A 26,325-nucleotide genomic window follows, 5' to 3' on the forward strand; every position below is an offset into this window, starting at 1 on the left:
GTTTCTATTCCACTCCTCTTCCTTCTGAGTTAGGAAATGTTATTGACTGAGAAGAAATTAAGATAAGGATCCTCGCTTTGCACAACAGCTTAAGAAACTACCGTATGATCTGGCTATATTTCTTTTCAATTATAAGAATAAAGGTTGTTTGCACAAGTGTACTCAGAGTGCAATACGGTATGTAGGATTCCTTCTTCCCCAAAGAGTTCAGAATCTTAATAAACAGGGCTACATTATACACCTAAACAAAGAAGATAGTTGCTTACAACCTCCAATTTAAAGACAAAAAAACAGAGCTTCAGAGAAATGAAAAGGCCCTACAACATACTGAGATGAATTGTGATTCAAATTCAAGTACCCCCACCAACCCCTTTCCCAGCCTGAAGTGTTTCCAAACCCTCGAATTAAGCTTCAGTCTGCTGAAGACCCAAGGAGCATACCCATTTTCCTCTACAAGTTTCCGACAGCATCTTTCAGAAGCTGGAAGCTACTTCCCCATCAGCTACAAGTTTTGAGAATCACTCATCACAACTGCAATGCACCAATCCTTGTCTTTTGATACGCAGGTCCTCCTTTCACTTGTCACGTTGCTAATGATGGGAGTTTTTTATGTTGAATATTGAACAAAATGCTTTTTGCTCAGTGTTTCAGCCCAGTGATCCTGCCTGAGGGGAGACAGTGACAGCTCTGTTGAAACATCCCGGGGTTATAGGGAGCCTGCTGGTCTTTCTAATTAGGGTTTTATCCTGTCAGTTTCACGAACAGCCACTTCCAACCCAGATGCGCATCAGTACACGTTGAGGATGCCCCTGCCCTATAAAATTCTGGGACGTCAAAACCCATACCTGCTACCTGGACTCAATATTCAATGAGCCACAGAAAATCAGCTACAGGGAGGTGCCCATAGAACACCAGGGCATCACCAGCTGCTTCAGAGTTGCGTCACGCGAGCTCTTAACGCATTCATCTGTTGCTGGGGAAAGGCAGCACCATACATACCAGCTTGAGGGCAGAACTCCATCAAGAGATCATTACCAAGGTGGCTCTGGACATGCATTTCAATTACCGCATTTCAGGTAGTTAATATGCCCAGTGACTCAGCCGGAGTCTGTGTTCCTGAATCTCTCTTGCAACTGGAATCAGTGGAGTGATCGCCCAGCTGTGGCCTCGGGAGGCTCTTGTTTACAAAAGCCTGTCTAGACGGCCAAACTACGTCTCTTTTTCCAACTTTGTTTGGGAGAATGGGTGTAGGAAATCACAAGTTGGATAATGCCCCATCATTCGCATCAGTTTTCCTCCAATAATTCAATACCTTCTTTCAAGAAGAAGAAGAAAAGGAGTATTGTAACACAGTCTTGGCATTCTGTAAGTCAGGCTTGCAGTGTGACTGTGTGTGTTTTGTTTTGGGGTGGGAGAAAAGCTGTGCTGTCACCATCACTCCTCACTCCGCTCTAACGGAGTGGAAGGAAGGATCCCGGTAGGTCCATGAACACTAGTTTTGAAAAAACAGCTAGGATCCATCTCCAGGTTCTACTGTATCACTGTATCCAGGGTTTTTGAGAGCCTGGGGGACACGGATCGGCTATGCTGAGAATCATTCCTGGCCCCAACTACACTAAGTCTACCTGCCCTATAAACTGCAATTTAGAAACTGCACTTTGGGGACGAAGGGACTGTCTACCAGCTGTAAGGGAACGAGGAGTTCCTCCCACAGCTGGAGGCACCCCAGGCAAACTTCACAGAGCAGAACAGCTGGGATGGATTAAATAACCTGACTTTTGGAAGTTGATGTTGGAAATGGGTGATTGAAATCAGAAAGAGGAGGTGCCTCTAGGTGAATCAGTCATTTTAAAGGCAAAGAATAAAATAAAACCAAATGAAAATCTCTCTTCTGCTGATATTCATGACATCAAAAAATAAATAAATAAATAAGCAGGAGGCCCTGGAGCAAACCTGGTCCTTAGTTGGATTCTTAATTTAAAATTTTCAAAATGCCGCTTCCCTAAAATCCTTATTTTATGCTACCGGGGGGGAAAAGGTGTCCCAAGAATCAGAAAAGAAAGAGTATTCTTTCAGCCAGACTAGTGTCAATTCTAAATATAGCAGAGCCGAGATACAATTTCAGATTCACAAACAGACTTTCAAATTCATATTATCCATTAGAGTAAACAAAAAATAGACTTCCATTCCCCTTTCTAATGGAAAGAAGTAGCATGAAAAGTGGAAAGATCAGGGAGTGAAAACCTCCATTTCCAGCAGAATAACAGACTAAGTATTCCAAACAATCCCCCAAATGAAACGACCAAAGTGCTAAAATAAACTATGTTTTCGAAAATCATTTTCAATGCACTGTTGAGCCCATCTGGAAAAGAAGAAATCTGCAGATGCCGAAAACAAAGTGAGACCCAAGAAATCTGGAAGGTTAGCAAGCATCAAAGCACGCTTTTCACCTGAGGGTTTCTACCAAGCCTGGGAGACCCTGAGCTTCTGCCTTGAAGGCTGCAGGAGACCCAGGGAAGTGAAGCATGGGGCTCACCCGCGGTGGGGCATTCAATAGGAGATTTTTGCATAAAGCTGAGACCCCCCAAAGGTCTTCATTCTCAATTCACAGAAAGGGAAAGCAAGAACAACTTTTTATTTCAATTTCTCCCCAGGAGTGTTTAACTATAAGCCAATTTTTCCATACATGTGAATTCACAATCCATATGGGGTCCCCCAAATTTAAGGCAGGTAATATAGTCATCCCAATTTGCTAGCATCCTCAGGTGGCTAGCCGAAGTAAATACAAATGCTTTCTTAAATAAAGCAGCCTCAGTTCGGACCTCAAGGATTTCCCAGAGATATAATCCTAAGTAAAAACAGTGACTTCGTGTCAAAATTTACAGAACACACCAGGAAACAAGGCCTCGTGAGTGGGAGGCAGAAGAAATTGAAGAGATGAGCAAGGAATGAGACTCTAAAAGCAAAATGCTGACGTGAAAAGAACCAAGTAAATTTCCGGAAGTGAAAAATCTAATAATTGAAACTAAAAAGTCAATCGAGAAAGGGATGTTAATGGAGAGCTCAAGGAGTGAGAACTCCCATTAACAGAAGAATAAGAGACCACATACTTTTAAGACTTTTAACAGCCTTCTCAAAGGAACCCATGTAAAAAGCCACTGGGGAATGTTGCCCTCATCCTAATCAAAGAAAAACAAAAAAAGCTGAATAATCTATCCATCATAACTTTTCTTGAACCAATCAGAGGTTAACGTCCCAAAGCAGCCAAGTGAACTAAATTCCAAAGACTGATAAGAAGTCCCAAAGGAGAAACACACAAACTTTGCTCCTTCGGTAGACGACGAGAGGAAGAAGTGGCTTCTATAGAGGCAGGTGACGTTGGTAACTTTTTGTCATATTTTCCTTAGAATTCTTTTCCTTTAAGAAATACAAATCCTCCAGTAGATTTAAGACATTTCCCTTTCCCTTTCTGCTCCTCCATCTTCAGATGAAATCACTATTTTGAACCTGGTACTATCTTTTTTTTTTTTTTTAAAGCATGATTTGATACTTTTTCTATACACGTTAGTATCCATAAACAACAAATTCTATTGTCCTGTTATACAAAAACAATAGGGAATTTTAAAAACAAATTTCATGGTCATATTGTGAGGCTTCTTTGAAATAAATGAATCCGAGTATCATCTGGTTAGCACAGCCTGGAGGTCTGAGTTTGATTACTTTTGGAACTGACACACTGATGGTGACCCACTCTTGACAGCACATGTTGAGAGTCAGGGAAGGCTTTGCATTTGGGGCTTAAAGACAAATGAGGAGTCTGGGTTAGGCTTTTATGTCTTAGGTGCAGGGACCCTGAGAGAGAAAAACGTCTGGACGATGGAGACATGGGTTGCCATCTGGTCCCTGCCCCACCTGTGAAGAAGGAGTTGTTTTCATGGGAAACTCAGGGAGACTGGCATCAAGCATCACTGAGGTGTGGTACCGAGTTCTGGGGAGTGCTAGTCCCCTCATATTTACGTGGAATCCAGCAACTCTGAAAACCCAGCCGTGGCAGTGGCAAGAGTCCTTTTAGTCGCTGCAAGGGCAGCAGACAACCACCAAGAGAAGCCCAAAGGTCAGGAAAGAAAGGAGTGGTCCATAGGGGTGAGTGTGGCCAGTGGCCACTTTATGAGAACATCTGAGGCTACCCGTGATTACCCCAAGAAATACCTAGGAAAGAAACAACTTTTCAAGAGAAGTTAAAGGTCCTGCATTGTGGGAAGGAGCAAGAACAGATGCGAGGATCTCATTTGTTCAATAAATACTGAGTGTGCACTGGTTTTGTGCAGGAAGGGTTCTTAGAGAGGCAAGAGTGAAAAAATACTGCTCTCATGGTGCTCAGTAATAGGGGATATGAAGGAAACAGAACAAGGTCACGAGATAATGAGGTTCTGAGCAGAGGAACTTACATATGGTGACCGGGAAGGCGTCCTCAACCTGAGCTAGGATAAGAAATCGACCACGCCAAGCTTTGGAGAAAAAGTGTTCCACTCAAGGGAACAGCAGATGCAGAGGCCAGGGGAGGTAGTTAACTTGCTGTGGTCAAGGACTAGAAAGATTCATGTGGATCCCTCACTGATAGAAGGGTAAGATACAGGCGAGAAGGGCATCCAGGGTCCTGCAGAGGGACCAGAATTTAGATTTTACTAAAATCACAAGGTTTACTCATGTTAACATGACCACATATGCATTCACGCGTTGGAGAAGCCTAGCATATGTTACTTGTAATATAAACAAATATTTTCACTGATGGGGGTAGTATCTTGAAAATAAAGGATTTCTCTCATTATTGCACAGCTGAGAGAAGTCGTAGAGTGGGGGTGGTGGTTATGAAGCTTAAGATTCAGAGAGTTTGGGGATAAATCTGAGCTCTAACTCTTACTAATCATAGGACTTTCTTAGGGCCTCAATTTTACCATCTAAAGAGGGAGGTCATAAATGTAATTCTTTTTTTCTTTACCTCTCAGAGCTGTTGTGTGGAACAATTAATCATATGTAAACACTCTGTAAACAGTTAATTACTTTAAAAGATATAAATTGCTATAGCTCGTGAACATATTTATAGGACAGGAGAGTTCTGGGATTGATTCTGCTGAAATATATTACATGTTTCTGCTACAGTAACCACATATAGTCAACTTTCAGTATCCTTGCTAATTGAGAAAATTACTCAGGTAACGCAAAATTTGTTTTATTTCCCTCTGAAATAGATTATATTTTATAGCATATTGGCTTTATAATTATGTGTAGCCTGAGTTCTTATATAATTTGCAGGCCTCTGGAAATGAACATTTTCCAAGACTGAACTCAATATCCATCCACAACAGTCTTACTCTCTCATTTCCTCCTTTGTTGGCCCTAAACTGCACACCCATCACCCAAAGTAAAACTATTTCAACTCCTTCTCCTTTATCCCTACTCTGAATCAATCACCAAGATCTCGCACTTCTTTATTTTAAATTTTTTTTTTTGAAATTTATTTTTTAACATTTTGTTATGGTATGATTCTTATAAACTACACATATTTCAGATGTACAATTTGATGAATTGTGATAGGTGTATGTACCCATGAAACCACAACCACAATCAAGACAGCTAACATTTCCAATACTCCCCAAGAGGTGCAAATTTCAAACTCCCAATTTATCCTTTCTCACCGACCTTTACCCCTTGGTAACCATAAATTTGTTCTCTATGTCTGTGAGCCTGTTTCTGTTTTGTAGATAAGTTCATTTGTGTCTCTTTTTTTTAAGATCCCATATATAAGACCTTTCACTTCTAACTTAGACGTGTCCCCAAATTTAGACCCTTCCCCCCCATTTCCATAGACTTATCTTCCTTGGGAACCTCATCATGCAGGTGAATGATGACAACTGTTGTTACTTCTTGAATGCTCGTTATGTGTCACGCACCGTTCTAAGCCCTTTACCATCTTCAGATTGACCCATGAAGGCAGTACTATTGTTACCTGCAGTTTATAAATGGGGGAACCTAGTCACGGAGAGTTGAAGCATCTTTTCCAAGGTCACAAAGCTGATAAATGGCAGAGCCAAGATCAGAACCCCACTGAGTCTGAACCTAGGGTCCAAATGCTCAAGAACTCCTCCAGGCTGGGCAACATGTCTCCCCTGCTATCCTTACTCTGGACTTCTCCCACTTCACTGCCACAAAATCTTCCCCCAAAATGAATCTGATCTTGTCATTTCTCAGCTTTTCATAACATCCTATTGGCTCACCATTACCTTCAGGAGAAACTAACATGAAAAATAAGGTTCTTTACCACTCAGCCCAACTAACTTTTCCCTCCTTATTGCCTGACTCCATCATCAGTCCACCATCCTATCGTCCTGGCTCCCTGAGATGCTCACAGCATCATTCCCAGGGTTCCTTGTCTCTGCAAATGCTATTTTCCTGCGTGGAGAGACACTCCTCCATGTCTCTGCATGTAGCAGTCTGACTTCAGGACACAGATCCAATGGTACTGGCACTGAATCTCAGCTTTATTATCATAAAAATGGGCGTTAATACTTATTTTCTTCCTCAACTCACAAGGGAACTATAAGGACAAAATAATATATTACATAAAAACTGTGTAAGAGTAAAATATGTGATCAGGTATCAGCAAAACTACTCAACCGTAAGGCTTTACTGTTTTTCCCATTCCCCCCAACCAGCCTTGGAAGGAGGAAAAATTCTTAGCCTTCCTCTTCTTGGAGTGACCAGACTGAAACGGGAAACAGAAAGGGGATATTCCATCAGACTCAATGTCATCCAGTGTGAGGGTTTGTACTGAGAAATGGTGGGATTATTGGGAACCACTATTTGTGTGTGCCGATTGATAACAGTAAGAAAGACGAGGAAAAACAAATTTACGGTGGCTTGGATGTGTTTTATGTAACCCCCCTTTCATGTCTTCTCAAGAAAGATTCAAACAGTTCAAATAATTTTTGGATTCCCACCTGAGGTTTCTTGGAAAGCAAAGCTGTGTCAATATAGGGGCCGTTGTGCACATGAGATTTAGACAGCTTCCCCTTGAGGGTTCCAGTCCCTCTTTGATTCCACCATGAAGATAAATGCTCTGTTTTCTGTGCTTCCACTGAGCTTTGTTCTGGTCTAATTGTTCTGGTATAACTTGCTGTATCATAATGACCTGTTCACGTGACTTTCACACACATACACACACACACACAATGTGGATTATGAGTGCCTCAATGACAAAGATTACTTTCAGTATCTTGTAATAACCTTTAATGAAAAAGAATATGAAAACGAATATATGCATGTATACGCATGGCTGGGACATGGTGCTGGACACCAGAAATTGACACATTGTAACTGATTGTACTTCAACTAAAATATTTTAAAATTTTCTTAAAAATTACATAATATATTCCTAATATCTACCGTGGCTCCAAGCCCTGGTTGCCTGAAGAGATGGAAATCCTAAGACAGGAAGAGGGTACAATTTAGTTTAATCCTAACTCTTTTTATTAAAAACTTCCATAGAGAGAAGTCTCTTTATACTCTTGTAGTTCATTTTTGTTTTTTTAGTTCTCATATTTGTCAGAAGCAGTGCTTTACAAAAAAAGAAAAGCACTGAATTTCACCAGGAGACGAGGGGTCTGAGGTCTCAAGCCCCCTCTGCATCGACCTGCCAGGTGACCGAGACAGCTTGTCCACACTTCTGAGCTTCAATCCCTCACCAGCAACTGGGAAACCTAAACCCACAGTTTCTATGGATGTTTAAGCTCTAAAATTCAGTGATCCCTTAGTAATACTTGGCCCCACATGCCTCTGGGGGGGTGCAAAAAACCCCAGAAATTTCCAGGAGTGAGAGGTTCTACTTCACCAGAGTTTCTGTTTTCCTTGGACCAGCATTGTCGCTTCCCGCTCTCCCCGCTGGAAAGCTCTGCTCTTCCTACCTGATCAGGTGTCTTGGAAAGAGACAAAGGCCAGAGAGGATGGAAAATGATTTGCAAAGAAGCCAAAAGGGGAATTCTGTAGCTGTGTATTTTTCCACTCCTGTGCTCATTTAAAACCACTTACAAGTGACAACTCCCGAGCCCAGGCAGGTGCCGCGTGGTAGCTCATTACACCCTCGGGACCCTGAGTAAATCTTTTTTTCTGAGAATAGCTATTGTCTTCCAAGGAAAAGCTTTTAGCATAATGGCAGGCTGAACAGAACATTGCTTTGGTAAGAAGACTCTTAAGGAAAAGAACTAGGGAAAGGCACTCTTCAGCAAAGGCAAATGCAGCCTCTGGCTTCTCCCCCCTCAGGCCCCCTGGAAAGAACAGCGTGTTAACCAGAGGAGGCGGTGGCAGCCGAGCGAGATTACCTCACCGCCAGAGACACACAAAGGTTACACTCTGCTCTTTTAGCTTATAATAAATGCAGGGAGAAGGTGTCTCCGAGGGCAAAAATAGCAGATCCGCCCTCTCCCATCCACCTTTGCTGTTTCCTGGCTTCTCACCAGTCGTCGGTGAGTCAGTCAGCAACCAGGCGCTGGGAGAATGAGAGTTTCTGAGAAGAGAATGACATTTTCCCTCAGAAAATCCCCACAAATTCGTCCCCCCTCTCAGGTAGGTCTTGAGGATGGTCAAGACCACACCGTTCTAGGGTCTGGATCTCTAGATGTCCAAAGGGGAAAAACAAAAATCAGCAAGAAAGTTCCTGGGGAAAATGAAGAGACGTAGGTCCCCAAACCCAAAAAGGAACTCAACTCTCCCTGGACTGAAATGGTCATGAAAATATGAGGGGGGAATGTGGAGATAACGGAAAAGTTAACAAAATGAGGATGGTCTTTAATAAGCAGAGCATTTGGTTTGTGTGCATTTCTGGGGAATTTCCCGGTGAGGGCAGACCCTGAGAAGGGGGATGTTCTGGAACTCCGGGACAGAGATGTGGGGTCTCCTCCCTGAGCACCACTTCCTATGGGTGGGGCCTCAGGCTGGTTCTTTGCTTTCCATGAGGCTTCACTTGGCCATCTGCAAAATGGCGTTAACGACAAGTACAGGAAAGCCCACGACAGCCAAGGCAGTGCCTCTGCCAGAAGCAGAAAGGAGACATGGGTTGGGGGATGGCTGAGCCTTGGAAAAGGCAGAAGTGTCAGAAAAGGCAGGGAGCTAAATATGAGCAGAGAAAGGGGGACGCAGACCAAATGGCAGGAACTGGGAAGAAAAGAGGGGCACAGGCCAAATGGAGGAAACCACACATCACATAAGCACCAGGGGCCCCAGGGCAGAGAAAGAAAGGCAGAAACTTTTGGGCTGATAAGTGGTCACACCCTTTGGGGTGATGAGTGGCCTGAAGACCGACAGAGAAAGGTGAGAAAATGCAGGAATCTCCAGTGTCTGAATGTAACCTTTTGCTCATTATGCCCTCATTTTTAATAAAATTAGCCTTGCAGATCAGAAGTACCCACCATGCACCGGCGCCATGACACTTCCGATCCAGACTAAATAAGGACAAAAATCCCTCCTCCCTTTGGGAAGGTGGAGTTGGGATGATAATCAGGGAATACGACCCCAAGCTCTTCCCTCCCCAGTGAATATTCCGCCTATTCATTTTTACACCCTGTGTAACTAACTTGCCAAAGAAACACAGGGCAGCTGCTCACCTGAGCCTGCCCACTCTCCCCTGAGAGTGTACTATCCATCCTTTAATAAATCTTCACTTTACTTTTTTAACCACTACGTCTTGTCTCTGAATTCTTTCTGGGACAAGAACCTGGAACACCGGTTGCAGTTGCATCCACTGGCAACAGAACTCCTCTCCTCTCTGGCTTTCTCATCCACTAGGATTTGAGGAAACAATGCCCTGCCTCCCCCAAGACTTTACCCTCTCAACTGCTCTCTAGTTCTGCTTAAATGCACTACCTCCTCTCAGATCAAACCCCAAATACACACAGACAGACAGACAGACAGACAGACACACACACACACACACACACCCTGGTCCTGAGAGTACACAAACTAAAGAAAATATGACTTCTCAGCTCTTTACTTAGGTGTCGCATATTCAAAGGGTCTACCAACCAGAGTACCTACTAACATACAGTGCATGAAAGACTCTAACTAGGCCGAGTGCAGCTCTGCCAGAACACCTTTAACCAGGGGAGCGTAGTCTCAGAAAGCTCTAGAATCAATGTCCTGGATTGATCTTGCCTACAGGAACCTGCTCCCCAGATCTGCTGATTGGATGACCTGTTGAGGCCTTTATCCCATCCTCTTGGATTCTATTCTTTCCTCATTCACTCTCCACTCAGCAAACCCCAAACCTCCAGGGCTCCCGTGACCCCTGGAATCCTATTAGTTGAGTGCCTGGACTTACTAATTCTCCGATGCCTCATCCATGAAGAGTCTCTGATGCTCCAATTGAGTCATTTATCCTTTTGTAATGGTTCCCTTTTTATTATGTGTTTCTCTTCAAGCCTGTCTCTACTATGAAGACTTCAATGACAATGTCTCAGAGAACTTCCCTGTGTTCACTGTCCCACTGAAAAGGGCAGAGAGTGACTCTGCTCTCGGAGATCTGCCAACATCTCGGCTCTGAGGGCTCAAATCTCAAGGTGTAAAGTAAATCTTCTTTCTTGGGACCATTGTGAGAAGGCACTCATCCTTGGTTCTCCAGAGAGCAATAAAGCATACACCAGGCAAATCTGGCTATTATGGAATTAAAAATATATTTATCAAGAAAATACAGTTAATATTTCCAGGAAAATAGCTTTTTATAAAAATGCTTTTGAAAAATAAATCAAACCAAATTAAGGCTTCCAGGAGACTCTCTGGAGCCCAGACCCTAGGAAGGACTAAAAGTAATCAATAAATTGTTCTCAATAATCTCCAGGTCCAGGACTTCAGGCCAGACCACCAGGGAACCAGTCTCCAGTGGGGACTTTCTCCCTCAGCCCCATAGCCATGCTCTTATTTCTTGGGTTGCTAAAATAAGACTGAAGTGATAATCCTGCACAGTGGAAAGAAAGGCTTTCAGTGCACAAATACCTCCTCCTGAGGGGTGAGTGGCCGCCACTGAACGGGAAACTAGCCAGATCACAGCTAAATACAGCTGCAGCCTGAAGGCCTAGTCCCCAGGAGGAGGAAGCAGGTAAGACAACTGAGGATCCCCTGGAGGGAAGCCTGGAGGCAGGAGAGTCTTGAGCTGCCAGCTCACTTGCTGTGTTCTTGTCCTACAGCAGTGAAGCGCTGTTTGTGGTTCAAGGAAAGCCACATGGTTTTATTTCTGGTTTACGGCCATGGTTACTTGCATGCTGGGGGGTGGATAGTGTTCATATCGCGCTTTTTCTTCTCACTGGCACTGGCTTGTGTTCGTGTATACATTGCAACCTGCTGAGCTAATGTTGGAATCTGCAGCTTACTCAGGACTTAAGTTCCCAGCACTGAGGCCCAGGCCATGCAATCTCAGCCCTGTGCTGGGGTCTGAAGGGCCTGGAAGGAGGGTCTGAATCTTCTCTCCCTCTCTCCTTCTGACACAGGAGGGGAGGAGGCAGGGCACAGCCATTAAAAGAATGACACAGCCATGGGCACCAAGATGGCAGAAGACCTGACTTCCAGTAGACCTGGAGGCTCACTATACACTCATTGTGATACGTGGCATGGCAAATGGCACTCCCACAGGTGCCATGACAGTTCCAAGGCTGACCATAAAAGGTCAAAAAGTGGGCGGTGGCCCAATTCCTGGGAATCCCTGCCCCTCCCCCAGAGTAGTTGGAATAACCCTCCCACTTGTTAGCATGAGAAGCTACTGAGCCCATAAAAACTAACAGCCTGCACCTCGCGGTTGCTCTCTCTGGCCTTCGGAGACTGCCTACGATCTGCCTATGCAGTGTGCCTCTCTCTGAATAAATCTACTTTTAGTCAACCATGGCTCGCTCTTGAATTCTTTCCTGTGTAAATCCAAGGACCCTCCCTTGGCGGAGTGCGTCCCAGGGACTCATCTGGGGCCTGGGACACAGCTGTCCTCCCATGCCCCATTTTCCCTGTATCACTTCCTGCCGTGGTGTCTGAAACGCCCACCATGAAGATGCTCCCACTGGGTAAGGAAAAGAAAAGAAAATTTGTTATGAGCAGGAAGAGGGTAACAAATGGACTTGGAACATTTCGGTATGAGGGGCTTTAACAACTAAGCTAGCTTCTGATAAGGTGAGGACATAGAGGAGGGGAAGTTCTGGCTCACAAAGCGGAGCCTGAATGGTGATGCTCAGCACCTGTTCTGGTGACTGTATCAGTACATTTGTTGTGCATATGGACCCTGGAATCAGAATAAGAAAATCGGAAACAGGCACCACCCCTGACCATGGTGTTTAATCTCACTAAGTTCCACTTACCTCCTCTGTAAAAATAGAGGGTCCTGAATTCAGCCCCACGATGAAAGATACCAATCAACTACATAACACATACGTGTAAGACCTTCAGTGGACTCGCAAAGCTACTTGCATCCTTGGAAGAAGAGGATGGTAACATGGGAAGGGCACTAGCCTTGGTCACTTTTTAGCCACATGACCTTAGATTAGTCCCAGAACTGACTACACAATGCTAGGGACCCTTGCAAAATGAAAAGGCAAAGCCCCTCGTTCGAAACTTTTTTAAGACTTTCAAGATGGTGCTAGAAGAGCATTAAACAAAGTTGAAGGCCCTTCCAAGCATGGGGCCTGTGCAGCTGTATGGCTGGCACACCTGTGAAGACAGCGCCCATGAGTCCTTTCCCCTCGGGATGCAGCTCAGTGATGGTCACTTGCAAGTCTATTACGCCAAAAGGAAAACGGACAGCATTCAGCTCACCGCTCTCTGGGCCCTCTCCACGTGTGCCCAGGATGCCGCTGACACGGACAACAGCTGACGTACTAGCACAGGTTTAAGGGAGACACTGTAGTGACACATGAGAGTACGTGTGTATTATTACTACTCTTAGAGCGCAAGCAGAAACCGGCCTCCTTTGATTGCTAGGAAGGTGTGCTAAGAGATCTTTGCGCTCTCTCTTTTTCTTTTTAACTGAACTATTTCAGAGTGCCAAATTACTCAAGGGCCTTTCTGTGTTTTAAGTCCTCTCCTTAAAGTAAGAATGATCTCTGTGGTTAGAATATCACCAAGAGCACCATTGTTGGCATAAATAAAAATGCAAAAGCACAGGCAGCTGCATGTGATCATCAGACACTGGGCACTGCGCAGCTGCTACTTAGAAACGGAACCTGCAAAATACAGACATGTGTAGATCCACTTTCCTAAGTAAGTAATTAATTGTTGGATGAAGTTTGCACTGGAAGGATTACTGTCTCTAACTTCCCAGAAGTGCTCATCTGCAAGGGAAGGACTCTGACTGTTACAGAAATTGCTCTCAGATGCATAAACCACATAAGAGAATTTTTGGAAAATCCCTTATTATTCATCAAAGTGTTTTAAGGCCTTATTAATTCAGATGGGATAATGGCTTGTTGATTAGCCAGACTGTTAAGCCTCCACTGTCAGATGCTGATGGGGTGTGAGAAATTCCGTCTCTGACCCGCCAAAGATTCACCTGAATGCAGTTAGCACTTCATCAGGTAAGGCTGCATGTTTGGGGGATAAATTAGCTGGATCTTTAACTCCCCGGTCTTTTCTTTCATCTTCCCAACTTTTCCGTATTGAAAAGCATTCCCCATCCCATTTGTTTTTTCCTGCCTTATCTCAGGTCTCAGTCTATGTCAGGAGCCAACTTTAAAAGCTGGTTGGTTACCAGTAAACCACAGTGGTGCTCAGGGCTCCACCATTAAATGAGCATGCGTGAGCCTGTGTCTGTGTCTGTGTCTGTGCGTGTCTATGTGTGGGTGCCTGTATGTTTTGGTTTGGTTTTACAGTTCTTGGCTAGAGCCTCCTCCACACCATCAGCTCTTCGAATCCAAGTTATATTCAGGTCATCAAGGGAACCCTTCAGCCAGGGCTCCAGGACTCAACTTCCTTCCTTTCCAAACTTGACAGAGGCAGGAGTTTAATGGCAGTGAGCATGGGGGGAAAAGTCCCTGGATTAGAGGTTGGAAAAGGCGATTCATTTTCCAGTCCTGGTTCTGTTTTAGGAGAAGTAACTGCTCCTTGTAAGCTGCTCTCAATTCCGACAAGTCATTTCATCTCTCTGACAGTTTGTGATTTATTTTTCCTCCCTTTGATATCAAAGCAACATTAACCTTTACCCTTGACATCCCATCCAGAAGAGTTGGGAGTATATTTCTCTAAAGGTAGACCAGTCCCCAACCCTTTATAGAGCATCTGACCTCAAAGGACAGAGTGCTTCCAAGACTGAGGACCAAGCCCCCATCACCCAATCTTCAAAGAATAAGGTCCTTGTTTTACTCACGGAACCGCTCCAGATGCTCAGCACTGTTGGACTCAGGCATGGCGGTGATGGTCACCAATGGACATGAATTTCCTCCGAGCGTCTGGCAGAGAACCTCCTGCCGGAAGTAGACCTGCCTGGGGTTCACGCTTTTTTCCAGCATGTCCAGGTGAGTCTGGAGAGGAGATGAAATAGACGTGCATGTTAATATTTTTGACAATAACAATTGTAGAAAGCAGCAACAAAGCTTACATTCATCGAGCTCCTTACAGTTTAGAAGTATTTTTGCTAACTTAATCTGCCTGACACTGGGCATTGTGATGAAAAGAGGGGGCTACTCCTACTGCCGGGGAGAAGGTCAGTGAGGCAGAACAGGAGGCCTCGTCCCTGCACGTGTCTGCACAACAGAATGTCCATTTTCATGCTGCCCTGAATGCAAGAGGGTCGGGGCGTATGACATTCTTCCCCCGACAGTGACATGTAAAGAATGCAGTTATCATGACGATGGGGCACACGCAGGGCACTCAGGAACCTGAGACAGAGCTCCAGCAGTGCAGAGCACTTGAGAATCAAGCAACGTGAGGAGAGCTGTGAGCATGTTGAAGGGAAATAGAAAGCAATTAACCCCAGGAGAATGCTAAGTGCAGGGAACAACTGACTAGTAGCAAATAATTTTTCCTGCCCTAACTTCCCATTTACACACTCATTTAAAACACAGAGAGAGACAAAAATGGGGCCACCATGGACACCAGGGCTCTTGGTCAACAATCTTTAAGACCTCCAAAGGTATGTTCACTGACCCAGTGAGAGCGATACTGGCCTTCTCCAACACAAGAACGTCAGTGCACAAAAAGCATGCTTCCAACTGAAGATCAAACAGGTATTAACACAGATAGGCACAGAGAAGGCCAAGGAAACTGCTGCCCACCTTGTTTTTGGACAAATAACAAGCCTACTAGACAAATGAAACAAACACAAATCCTATGAAAATATTTTAAAGTATGTATAATACATTTTATGTAAAAGGGAGTAGTGCCCTCAAAAGGTAGAGGAAGGGTTTACACGTGGAAAGGACTTACTATAGAGGTGGCAGGCAGGGTAACAACTCCCCTCAGGATGCCCATGCCCTAATCTTCAGACCCCGACAATGTGTTACCTTACGTGGCAAAAGGGACCTTGCAGACATGTTTAGGATGAAAGTCTATCTGAGATGGGAGAGTATCCTGCATTTTCCAGTTGGGACCAATCTAATCACAAGTGCTGAAAAGCACCGAACTTAGCCCAGCTGCAGAGAACCAGCCCAGATGCAAAGGACTCAGCCTACCACTGCCGGCTTGGAAGGTGGAGGAAAGGGGTCAAAAGCTGAGGGATGTGGTGTCCTCTAAGAGCTGGAAAGGCAAGAAAACGGATTCTCCTCCACGATCCTCCAGAAGAAACAAAGCCCCCACACCTTGACTTTGCCCAGTGACTTTTATCCGTGTTGAACTTCTCACCTAAAGAGCTGTAAGATTTTTTTCTTACTGTTTAAGCTACCAAATTTGTGATAACTTGTTACAGCAGCGATATAAAACTAATACACGAGGAAATACGAAAAAGAATTTCCTAAACTAAGTAAAAATCATACCATCCGGGTAGGCATAGACTAAAATCTACTTGTATTCTATTGAAACATTTGACTTAGAGGGGAAAAAAAAAAAAGGGAAAATGTCCCAAGGAAAAAAGAGATTGCCAGATGATTCTTTCCTGCAGCCTCAGGGATATCTGAAAATTTGACTGAATTATATCCTTTTTATAATTGAGACCCCAAACCATCTGCCTCCACATAGCCCACTGCCTACATTAATATGACTTTATTGTTCCCTGTCTCTATCCACATAAGTTTACTGTTCTAGGAAACTCTTGCCCAAGAAAATAGAAATTACAAATAAATGTATGTTTCATAAATGTATTATTTTTCAAGGAACATCTCACCAACTCTTTCATAGAAAGGATCAACTGACTCTTTGATCCAAGACCTTTTGGACACTTCTCCTCAAGATTCTTGCCTTGTAGTGTCCACCAATCTAAAACCATTATGTCATGATCTTTACCCAATGCTAATTGAGCCCCTACATTAAAATACCCGACTTTAAACAAAACTTTAAAGTCTTAATAAGTAGCCTGGTTTTGCCCTTCCCTCTTTGAGAGACTATCGAGCCTCCGTCCTGTTCTCCCTTGTCAAGTATATTAGTTTCCCATCATTTCTGTCACAAGTTGCCATAAATGTAGTGAATGAAGACAACCCAAATTTAATGTAGTACAGCTCCAGAGGTCAAAATTCCAAAATGGTTTTTATTGGGCAAAAATCAAGGTGTTGGCAGGACAGTGCTCCTTCTAGAGGCTCTAGAGGGTAAGTCATTTCCTTGCCTTTTCCAGCTCCTGGAGGTCACCTGCATTCCTTGTCCCATGGCTCCTTCCTCCACATTCAGAGCCAGCAGTTACATCATTCCACCTTGGCTTCCATGGTCAAATCTCCCTCTCAGACCCTGACTGTTCTGTCTCATTCATTCATGGTTAAGGATCCTTGTGATGACACTGGACCCAGTCTGATAATCCAGCATCATCGCCTCATCTCAAGAGCCTTAACTTCACATCTGCAAAGTCCCTTGTGCCATATAAAGCAACATCTTCACAGGTTCCAGGGGTTAGAATACAGACACCTTTGGAGGGAGGCAGGTAGGCATTAGTCTGTCTGTCCCACCAAAGTAAGCAATAAACTCAGGTCTGTCCTAGAAACAGGTTGTTCTGGTGATATTTCTGGGAGCCAGCATTTGAAACAACACTAAGAAAAGGAACTCTAAGGAGGATGGCTGTCTCAGATTTGAGATGAGAATTCAGCTAAGGCCCATGTGTCTGGCCAAATGTTAGTATTCATTCTTCTGATTGTTTGTCAGGTGATTACCAGGCATACGTGTGATGCACCTGCGCTGGAGATTGGGAGCGAGTCTCATACCCTTGCAGAGACAAGGAGACTAACTAATTGTACATCCACAAACACAAAGGCCCTCCCTAACTAGCCAAGCGTGAAGGCTGAAGAAACCCCAGGGCTGATGAAAGCTTTTCCAGGCTGAGCTCAGCTTCATCCCTCATGACCACATACTTCCTCAGTGAAGAGTGATCAGGACCAAGGAGGCTGTGCCTAGGAGTCCAGAGACCTTCACAAAGCCATTCTAGGATGCTTGCTCTGTATCCTTTACCAAGGATGAGTTCATGTGGTTCTGGGTAAAGCGTCATCTTATGTGTTTGATTGTCCATCTAAACTCAACACTACTGCTCCTTGTTGAGCAGAATGGGGGTTGCACAGTACAATTAAAGTTAGAGAGAGAGAGAGAGAGTGTGTGTGTGTGTGTGTGTAGGTAAACCTACATAGGTACACATACACATATGCAAAAAGGCATTCTTGGGTCATACTCCCTTCTGCAACACTAAATGTCAGAGGAAATGCAGTACTGCTTAGAGTTTGAAAATACAAAGGATTATAATCAGTAAACCTATAACCAGCCAAGTTTTTCCTCATGAGTTTTGCTCAAAGATGCTCAGTTATGCAAGAGCTCAGAAAACATATCACCTCATCTTTATTGACAATAATAACTTGAAGGCGAACTTCAGCTGCCCCCAAATCAAACTAAAGAATAATATAAAAGGACAGTCCAGTTAAACAAGGTTTGTCTAAATGACTCTTGGAAAACATGGTTACTACCTAATACAAACATAAAATATAAATCTTTAGGGAGAAAATATGTATTATCAAATGTTAATCTCATGATCTGGTTCTAAAATGAAATTTTTAAAAATGTGTAAGTGAGGAATAAAGTAAAACAAAATATTAACTGTCCAACTTACATGGACATAATATTATTTAATTCGTGAAAACAGAAAGGCAGTCTAGCAAGATGACTAAGAGGGCAGGCCCCTGAGTCAAACCGCTTGGGTTCAAATTGTAGCTGTGGATTCTAGAAAAGTGGTGTAAATTCTGTCCTTAACCTCTTTGTGACTCTGTTTTCTCATCTTTAAAATGTATATAAAATAGCATTCCCTAGTTGCTAATATAGTTATTCAGTGGTTGCTATAATTTAGCCATATATTGTATGTGAGAAGTGCCTGTCAGATAGGAAACACTCAGTTTTAGCTGTTACTATTGATGGAGAAATGTAGGTTCAAATGATGTTTTTAAGATCTAAAAGGGAAACACTGTTGGAAAAAAATCAAAGAAAATATGGTCACTCTATGTTACATGAAAAAGGAAGAAAGAGAGAAAGGAAGGAAGGAAGAGGGACGGACAGATGGACAGAGAAAGGGGGAGAGAGAGAAAGAAAAGCAATGAAACATGGAAAACAGCACAAAGCCGAAATGACAGAAGTAACACCAGAAACTGTTTTAAGTATAAACAGGTTAAATAGCCTTATGAAATGACAAAAACTTTCAGATTCGTTTTTAAAAATCCCACTGCCTGTTGTATATAAAAGGTAATTTCAAAGAGAAGAAAAAAAAAAGACCCATGATGTGTATGAAAAACACACCTAAATTATCTTTTTATTTTATTTGCCTCTACTAAAACATTTTAAAAGAGAAATATTGAAACTAAATGGATAAGCAAACATAAATTAAAGTGGGCATGGCAGTACTAATATATGAAGAAGTCATATTCAAGACCAAATGCATTAAACGGGCTTAAAAATCTTATTTTGATAAAGGGCACACTTCACAATGAACATATAAAACTCATAAATCTTAAGAATCAAATAACACAGAATTGAAATATACAACACAGAAACAGCAGAAGGGGAAAAAATGTTCCTAGGACTGAAAGACTTTAAAACAGTACCTCGGTCTTGAATAAATCAATTGCAAAAAAATGATATGGAGTATTTGAACGATACTGTTTTTTATAGATATATGTCAAACTGTCTTTGCAGAGAATATCCATTATTCTTTTTCTTGAGCATCCATGGAACTGTAATAAAAAATTCACCATATGCAGGACTATTAAAAAATTCACTAAATTTTTTTTTAAAAAAGTAGAAATTGTACAAACCACATCTTCTGACAACAATTAGATGAAATTAGACTGACGTAAAAGTGGTTTTTAAAACAGCAAAAAATAAAACCACTTGGGAACAGGAAAGTGTCCTCCTAAAAGAAGCTCATGAAAGAAATTCATATTAAAAAGAAGATCAATATTAAATCAGTATAATTAAAGCCCTGCTAGGGAAGCGTTCTTCTGGTGTCCCAGGAGAGACGGCGCAGGATAGGAACGAAAAAGGCCCCATCGGCCTGTCAGCCATGTCTCAGCCACGCTGGAGAAGGGGAAGTCCAGCACCATCAGAAAGAGTCAAGATTTCCCTGGACACAGACGATACTCTCTGTGATCACAAGCAACTTCGTTTAATCATTCTCATAAATTTCCAGGTGAAAGCTGGTCCCAACACTAATTATTGAAATCCGGATTAAGTAGACTCTGCCTGACAATTACTATCAAGATTCCAGGCCTCCAAACTGGGAAACTGAGATCTTTTGCTGCGGCATTTCCCAGAATGTAATCTGCAGGATGTTACTGAGTGCCGGGGTGTGGGCAGGGAGGTGGAGATGCAGGAGCTTCATAGTCAGAAGCACCTGGGACAGGGTGAAATAAAGGAAATGAAAATGAGGACGTTTTCATGGCTGCAGAACCAGTCAGGTTCTTTAACGTGCTCACATGCACTGTGAACTCCTAGAAGAAAAACTAACAAACAGTGTTTCATGAATTTACATGACCCTGAAACCCTTTTTCTCTAAACATCTCGGGACTCTCGTGTGCTGTGGAATACACTTTGGGAAACGCTGTCTGCTGAACTGTTTCTATGAAGGCTTTTGCTTCATTTTGTTTTGTTCATTTGTTTTGTTTTGTTTTTGACACCAAAGCTATTTGTTCCACACTGAGGTATGGCTACAAGGATTCTTAAGGTGGGGTGAGGTGGGTGGGGATGGAGGAGAGGGTGAGGCCCTTCTCCAGGAAAGTACTGGCCATCATTCTTTGATGTTTACAAAGTTACAAATAGGCCATAGCCCTTCTTGCTAAGTCTTAAAAAAAATAAAATCTAGATTTTAGAAATCAGATATGGGAAGCAGGTTTGAAACAGGTTTGTCTATAGAAGTCACCAAACACAATTAGCTACAAGAGAAAAAAGTCAAAAAACAAACAAAAAAAAGCACCTTGTGCCCACACCCATTGTCCTTCAAAACAGTGTCACCTTAAGGGGCTCCTTCGGGGTATATGCTGGAGAAAGCAAAGTTTGAAAGCTTTCTTCTCCTAGGAGTTCTTTGTTAATTTTTTTTAATATTCCACTTTTCACGATTACTATTGCAACTCAACACATGCCTAATATTTTTAGTTTAAGCTCACTTTCTGTGGTTGTTCATGCAGCCATCTCCCTGCGCCCCTCACTGAAATCTCTGTCCCATCCCACCTGCCACTGAATATGCAACATCTCTGCTCTTGGTGCATTATTCTGGCCCCAGAAGTTAACCAATTATAAACTTCTGTTGGATTGCCTTTTGCCAAAACAGCTTTGTACTGTTCTCCTGAAAATGATTTTTAGGTGAATGCTCCCGTCTCGGGTCCAGCCGGGCCATGTCTAATTGGATATTGTTGGCAACACTGATGAGAGAGGTAGGGTTTCTGAATGAATGTGCCAGCCGCCAACTGTAATAACAGCCCTGCGGAAGTCACAGGGGTGGGTTTCTTTATAACAATGGGAATGAGTTCATGGCAATTATGGAAACTCCCAGAGAGGCTGTGTCTTAAAAGAAAATCGTATCTACCGGTGAAACACACCAGGCTGATAACTGAGGCTGCATCTTCACTGGTGCCTCTCTGCAGGGGTCTTCTGCCCCTCTGCTTTATCAGCTACTCCCTTAAAACTTCCATGAAAGACTTCACTTGACCTCAGCAGGTTACCCTGGTGATGCCCACCGATAAAATGAGAAGCCCTCTGCGCTCCAAGATCGTTCCTTTCTTATTGTGATCCCCTAACTGCTGCACTCCCTGTTCCCCTAATTCAGAAGGACGCTGAACCCCTAAGGAGATGGCCTGTTTTATTTGTGTACTGCCTAGTTCTCGGCTGTCACTTAAATACACCCATCAGAGAATCGAAGGCTTCTCATGGCAAGAGAAGAACAAATGACACCTTTCAGCTAAATAAAAGCAACGGAACATGCTATAAGCAGGTTCTAATGAGCATCCTCAAACTGCCCCAGTCTGCCAATACCATGCTCCCTAAGTTAAAAAGATTTACTTTGAGACTGAGAGAAGTGTTTAGTCTCTAGGAGTAAGCTCACAGGTTTGCCCATTAGAAAAAGATGATTTTAGTATCATTTTCCATTAAAAATGAACAAAGTTATGTTGCTGATGATTTGGAGAAGAGAGCCAAGGAAAAACAATCATAATCAATCACCGTAAGAAAACTGTCAGTAGCTTTTATATTTCTTTCTTTTTGGTCCTCTACTGGGAATTTTTTTCACATAATTTTAGTTTTGTTATAAATTGTGGAATGGGTGTCTTCCGAATCAGCCCCAGAGAAAATGATCACACAAACTCAAAAAAAAAAAAAAAAAAAGAGTAAATGCTCTAATGGTCACCATCTAATATTGTTTACTAGACAGAAGGACTTGGCCAACACTTTCCATGTGTCAAGTCATTTCATCTTGATAATCCACAGAGTAACCCTTTCTACGGTTCCAATTTTAAAGATGTAAAAACTGAGGCTGAGGGAAGTTAAAAAGCTTTCCCATGGCTACCCTACAAGAAAACACAGAGCTTAGACCCCAACCCTGGCCTTCTGACTCCAGAACTTGTTCTTACATTGTGCTCAAAACCCTGGAATTCAGGAATTGTCCCTGTGGTCAATGACTTCACCACCCATGCACACCTCAGCTCCTCCAGAATGGCTTTTCGTGTCCAACTCCTCAACATCAGGACCCTTCATTGGTGCCTGTCCTTTGTTTTGGCCCATTCAAAGACAGGTGCCTGTCTATTGATTACCTGACAACACTGATTTATGACTTCCCCATTGCATCTTTGATCTACCACATGTAGGTCAATAGTTCCCATTTGACACGTTTTAAACTTCATTTATTCTGAGCCCTTTTGAAGAGATTGTGAATATGGCATTCTCATTCTCAGTTCTTCCTGTCTCTCTCCCTCTTTGCCCTTACCCTCTCTCCCCCTTTCTCTCCCCACACTACACTCCATTTCATCTCTAAAGATAATGCTGGTAGCATCTATCACAGTGGGTATATGTGTCCAGTGGAAAAACTCTGCTCTGCACTCTAAAAGCCTTAAGCTCTCGCAACACGTGAATCCTACTCATGAGCACTCTTCCTGTCTCTTGCCAACTCATACAGTTGTAAGTTTTCAGTGAGATCCCATTTTCTTACTCTCAAAAATGTCCATCAGAAACTCTCTTGGGGCACCATTTTCAACCAATCCTACTGGCTACCCAGCGGCAATCCATAACATAATCCAAATACTTTAACAAGTATTGCTAACAACACTTTAACAGTCATTGCAATTATTGATAACTTGAGATGGATGATTAAATGGAATTCCTTTTGCTTGCTTCATAATTACAGTAATATTGTATTTCTTTCTTTTAGCTTTCCTTTAATACTGTAATTTGGACAATTATCCAACAGAGTTCCTGGCAAGCATCTGGAAGATATCAATTTGAAAGAACCAAATATTAATTCTCTCATTATAAGAGAAGAATACATTTTTTAAAGTTGCAAAATTATAGTCATGTTGAAAAACCCTCCAACATACATGTCCTCTGCTATAAAAATGTCTGTAATTATTAAACATAATCCACATTATAAGAGATTTACAAATTATGAACTCCACATAGAAATGTATTTTCCACCCCTCAGCATAACCCCCGAGTAACATACAGTTAATTCTGCCCTTGGGGTATCATTCACATTTAATTTATCACTGATCTGTGGGAAGAAAATTGCTTCTCCTTAGGACATGTCCAAAAATAAAAATGACTAGTGTGCATTCCAGAATATACTCATTCTGTCCATGATGGGAGGAAGGGGTTTTGTTTTGTTTTTTGTTTTTTAAGAGAAGTCACAGAGTCAATTGTTGTCTTAAACCCGGAGAGGACAAAGCCCATGCATTATTGGAAATGTAAAACCTAAAATCGAGTATATACATTTTTCTCTTCACGTAACAAATTGTCCTTCTTACTCTGTTCTACTCATTTAAAAGGAATGAAAAACTCCCTTTTCCTGTCTCTCTTTCTCATTAACTCTCATCAAACTTACCCTGGTGGGAAGAGATTCCATCAATAGGTTAAGTAATAAGCCAATAGACATCAATGAACAAGGCCTCTCTCTTCCTCTCATGGAGACCAAGTGATGGAGGGGTCCTCTTTTCTTGAGGTTTTGTACCCCTCAAGATGAAATTACCCCCAATTTGACCTCAGTGGCTCCTAATCTATTTGTTGACTGTGAACTTCAGACCCCGTGCTTTGGTCTGACAAGAGGAGTGAGTGGTCCCAGAAGCACAAGCTATGGCACACAGTAACTTCTACAACAGCAGTCCACGCTTCTGGGCACTTGTCACCATCAAGGTGTGTGATCATGTAACCTCCAATGGCTGCATTCAAGTTCTCAGCCCACAAGTTCTATCTATAAGGCTGAGTGCTACAGATGTGGTCCAGCTGAGGATAGCATTGTCCCAAAAAATGACCCCATTTTTATTCCAAGATGCTTTGATGGGTCCTTGTTAAGTGCCTACAAGCTGATTCAAAGTCTGAAATTCACAGGAAGAAGCCAGGCGCGGCCCAGGCCAGCTGAAGGAGTTTCAGACCTTCTATTCAGACAGGAATAGATGTCAAAGGCCAGCACTCAGTTCCCTGCTTGGCCACTAGCTAAGTATGGGATTTCTAGGTCTCAGTTTTTGCATCTGTAAATGACAAAGGTGAATGAGACAATTTCCCAAACCCCTTTGAATTCTAAAGTTTTATGCCACTGAGAATCTCCGCCGGGTCAAAGATGTTCTAACAAGTAAAAGGGAAAAGAACAGTGTCTTGGACCCACGGACCACTCCCCCGACTGAAAAGGCAAATGCACCTTGAGAAAGGAATCTCCATCCCCAGCAGGCTTTTCTCGTGCCGTGACAACACAGACAATACAATAAAAACAGCTGTTGAAGGGGACCATGAATCTTGCCTGTTCTGAGTCCCTAAAGGCAACAAGCATGTTTTAAAACAAACATGCCTTGTTACGGCAAAGCTTGAGCTGCACATTTCTTGGATGAATGTCTTGAGATCTCTAAGTGTGATACACAAATAATACTAGTTGTGTATCTTTTGCAATCTGGGAAACAGTAAAAATCTCTCTTTAGGCAAGACAACATATGGAGAGAAGGGCAGATGTACTTTTACAAAGCAGTTAGCCAAGTTGTTGAAGGTACGCCTTCTCAATGGAGAAAAAAACTTTATTTAGACCTGAACCTTCCTTCGGAGGGGAAAGACAGTCTCGGTTATTATCTTTTCCAACATCTTATCACAGACTTGAAATGAAAATGCTCCTCCTTCAGGCTAAGTGATATATACATTCGCATATGCACGTAGTATTATAGATATGCTAATAACATTTTGCATTAACACAGAGGATGAAAGTACTTTACAGGAGATACTTTAGCTCATTAATCCTCGGGACATCCATGAAACAGCTAGGGGAAAGGGACGGTTTGCCAATTTCTTCAAATGACAGGAAACTGCATGGTTTAAACAGATTGCTAGGACTGGTCTCATGAGCCTGATATGGGACTTGACAGGACATAAGAGGGCTAACTTCGAGTTTGGACACGACGCTCCTCTCGTAAAAAGATTGTGGCCCCATTTGCAGTGATTCAGTGTTCTTTCTCCCTTCTTGTCCACCCTGAATCCTTCTAGAGCCTCCAGCCCCTGCCCGTGGGGACCACTGGAAAAGGGGCGTGGCTGCAAAGTGAACTCAGGGAGTTTTTCTGAGCCTTGCCTCCCTGCCCTCTGGGCCTCTCCTCTCAATGAGTCGATGTCCTTTCAGTTTGCATCTCAGTTTACATGGCTTTACCCCCATTTCAATTTAATAATCTCGTTCCAATCTCACTACTCTGTGCTGAATTTGAGGGCGTTTTAAAAACAGAGCCCCTAAGAAATGCCCCCCACCTCCCCACATGCCTCTCGGGTCTCCAGAATGTCACTGGTCATGACCTCAGCCTCCTGCTCTGTCCGATGAAGGAAACGGGACAAAGATCAAGCCACCAAGTTAGCGACCACATCCTGGCTCCTTTGGAAGGCAGTAGGTCCCCACCAGGGTGTCAGGGTCTCCTGAGTGTTTCCAGGACAACCTCACAGAGCCCCGTCAGCGCCGCCAGGGTAAGGCTGTAAAGAGGAAGTTACCGTGAGGGCGCTGTAGGTGTAGGGGTAGTGGTAGGCCAGGTAGCAGACGTCGCCATCGTGCGGGAAGGTGACGGCCCAGGTGAGGGTGTAGTAACACTTCCCGGACGCTCCCCCCGTGACGGCTGCGCTCTGGCGGTAATGATTTCTACAAGAGAAGGGAGAAGGGAGGAGAGTGAGGGGAAGGTGAGGAAAACACTCACTGAGGGGTCTGGATGTCATAAACCTCCTGTTACATCCTGGCAAAACGTTCTTTGCTCGAAACACTTTGTGAGCGAAATGTAGAAAACAGAGAAGTACATCCGTGCACGTACTGCCACGCCGTGAGCGTGGTCACGAGCCACCCCAGCAACATCCAGGCCAGCCCGTCTGTCTCCTCACTGTGGCACTGATGTCGTGGGCCTTTCCCTGCTGTGTCTGAAAACGAAGCCTATAGTTACAGGGTTGAGCTAGAATACAGAGGAAAATGTGAATAATTTGGTTTTTCTTGGGATTCTATTA

At 43.2% G+C, this 26,325-nt stretch overlaps 1 protein-coding gene across 8 annotated transcripts in view; it reads right to left on the bottom strand.

Moving 5' to 3' along the window:
• AGBL1 (ATP/GTP binding protein like 1) overlaps window positions 1-26,325 on the bottom strand; it is a 702,585-nt gene that overhangs the window by 536,113 nt on the left and 140,147 nt on the right. For all 8 annotated transcript variants that reach the window (XR_004315706.1, XR_004315705.1, XM_032469254.1 and 5 more), the window contains exons 16-17: window positions 25,828-25,972; window positions 14,384-14,537 (exon numbers count right to left, since the gene is read on the bottom strand). Coding sequence is in view for 6 of the 8 variants with exons in the window: in XM_032469254.1 (XP_032325145.1) it covers window positions 14,384-14,537; window positions 25,828-25,972 (299 nt within the window). In the remaining 2 variants the exon portion in view is untranslated. The remainder of the gene's footprint in view (window positions 1-14,383; window positions 14,538-25,827; window positions 25,973-26,325) is intronic.

This window comes from Camelus ferus, chromosome 27 (assembly GCF_009834535.1).
Source record: "Camelus ferus isolate YT-003-E chromosome 27, BCGSAC_Cfer_1.0, whole genome shotgun sequence".
Classification (NCBI taxonomy): domain Eukaryota; kingdom Metazoa; phylum Chordata; class Mammalia; order Artiodactyla; family Camelidae; genus Camelus; species Camelus ferus.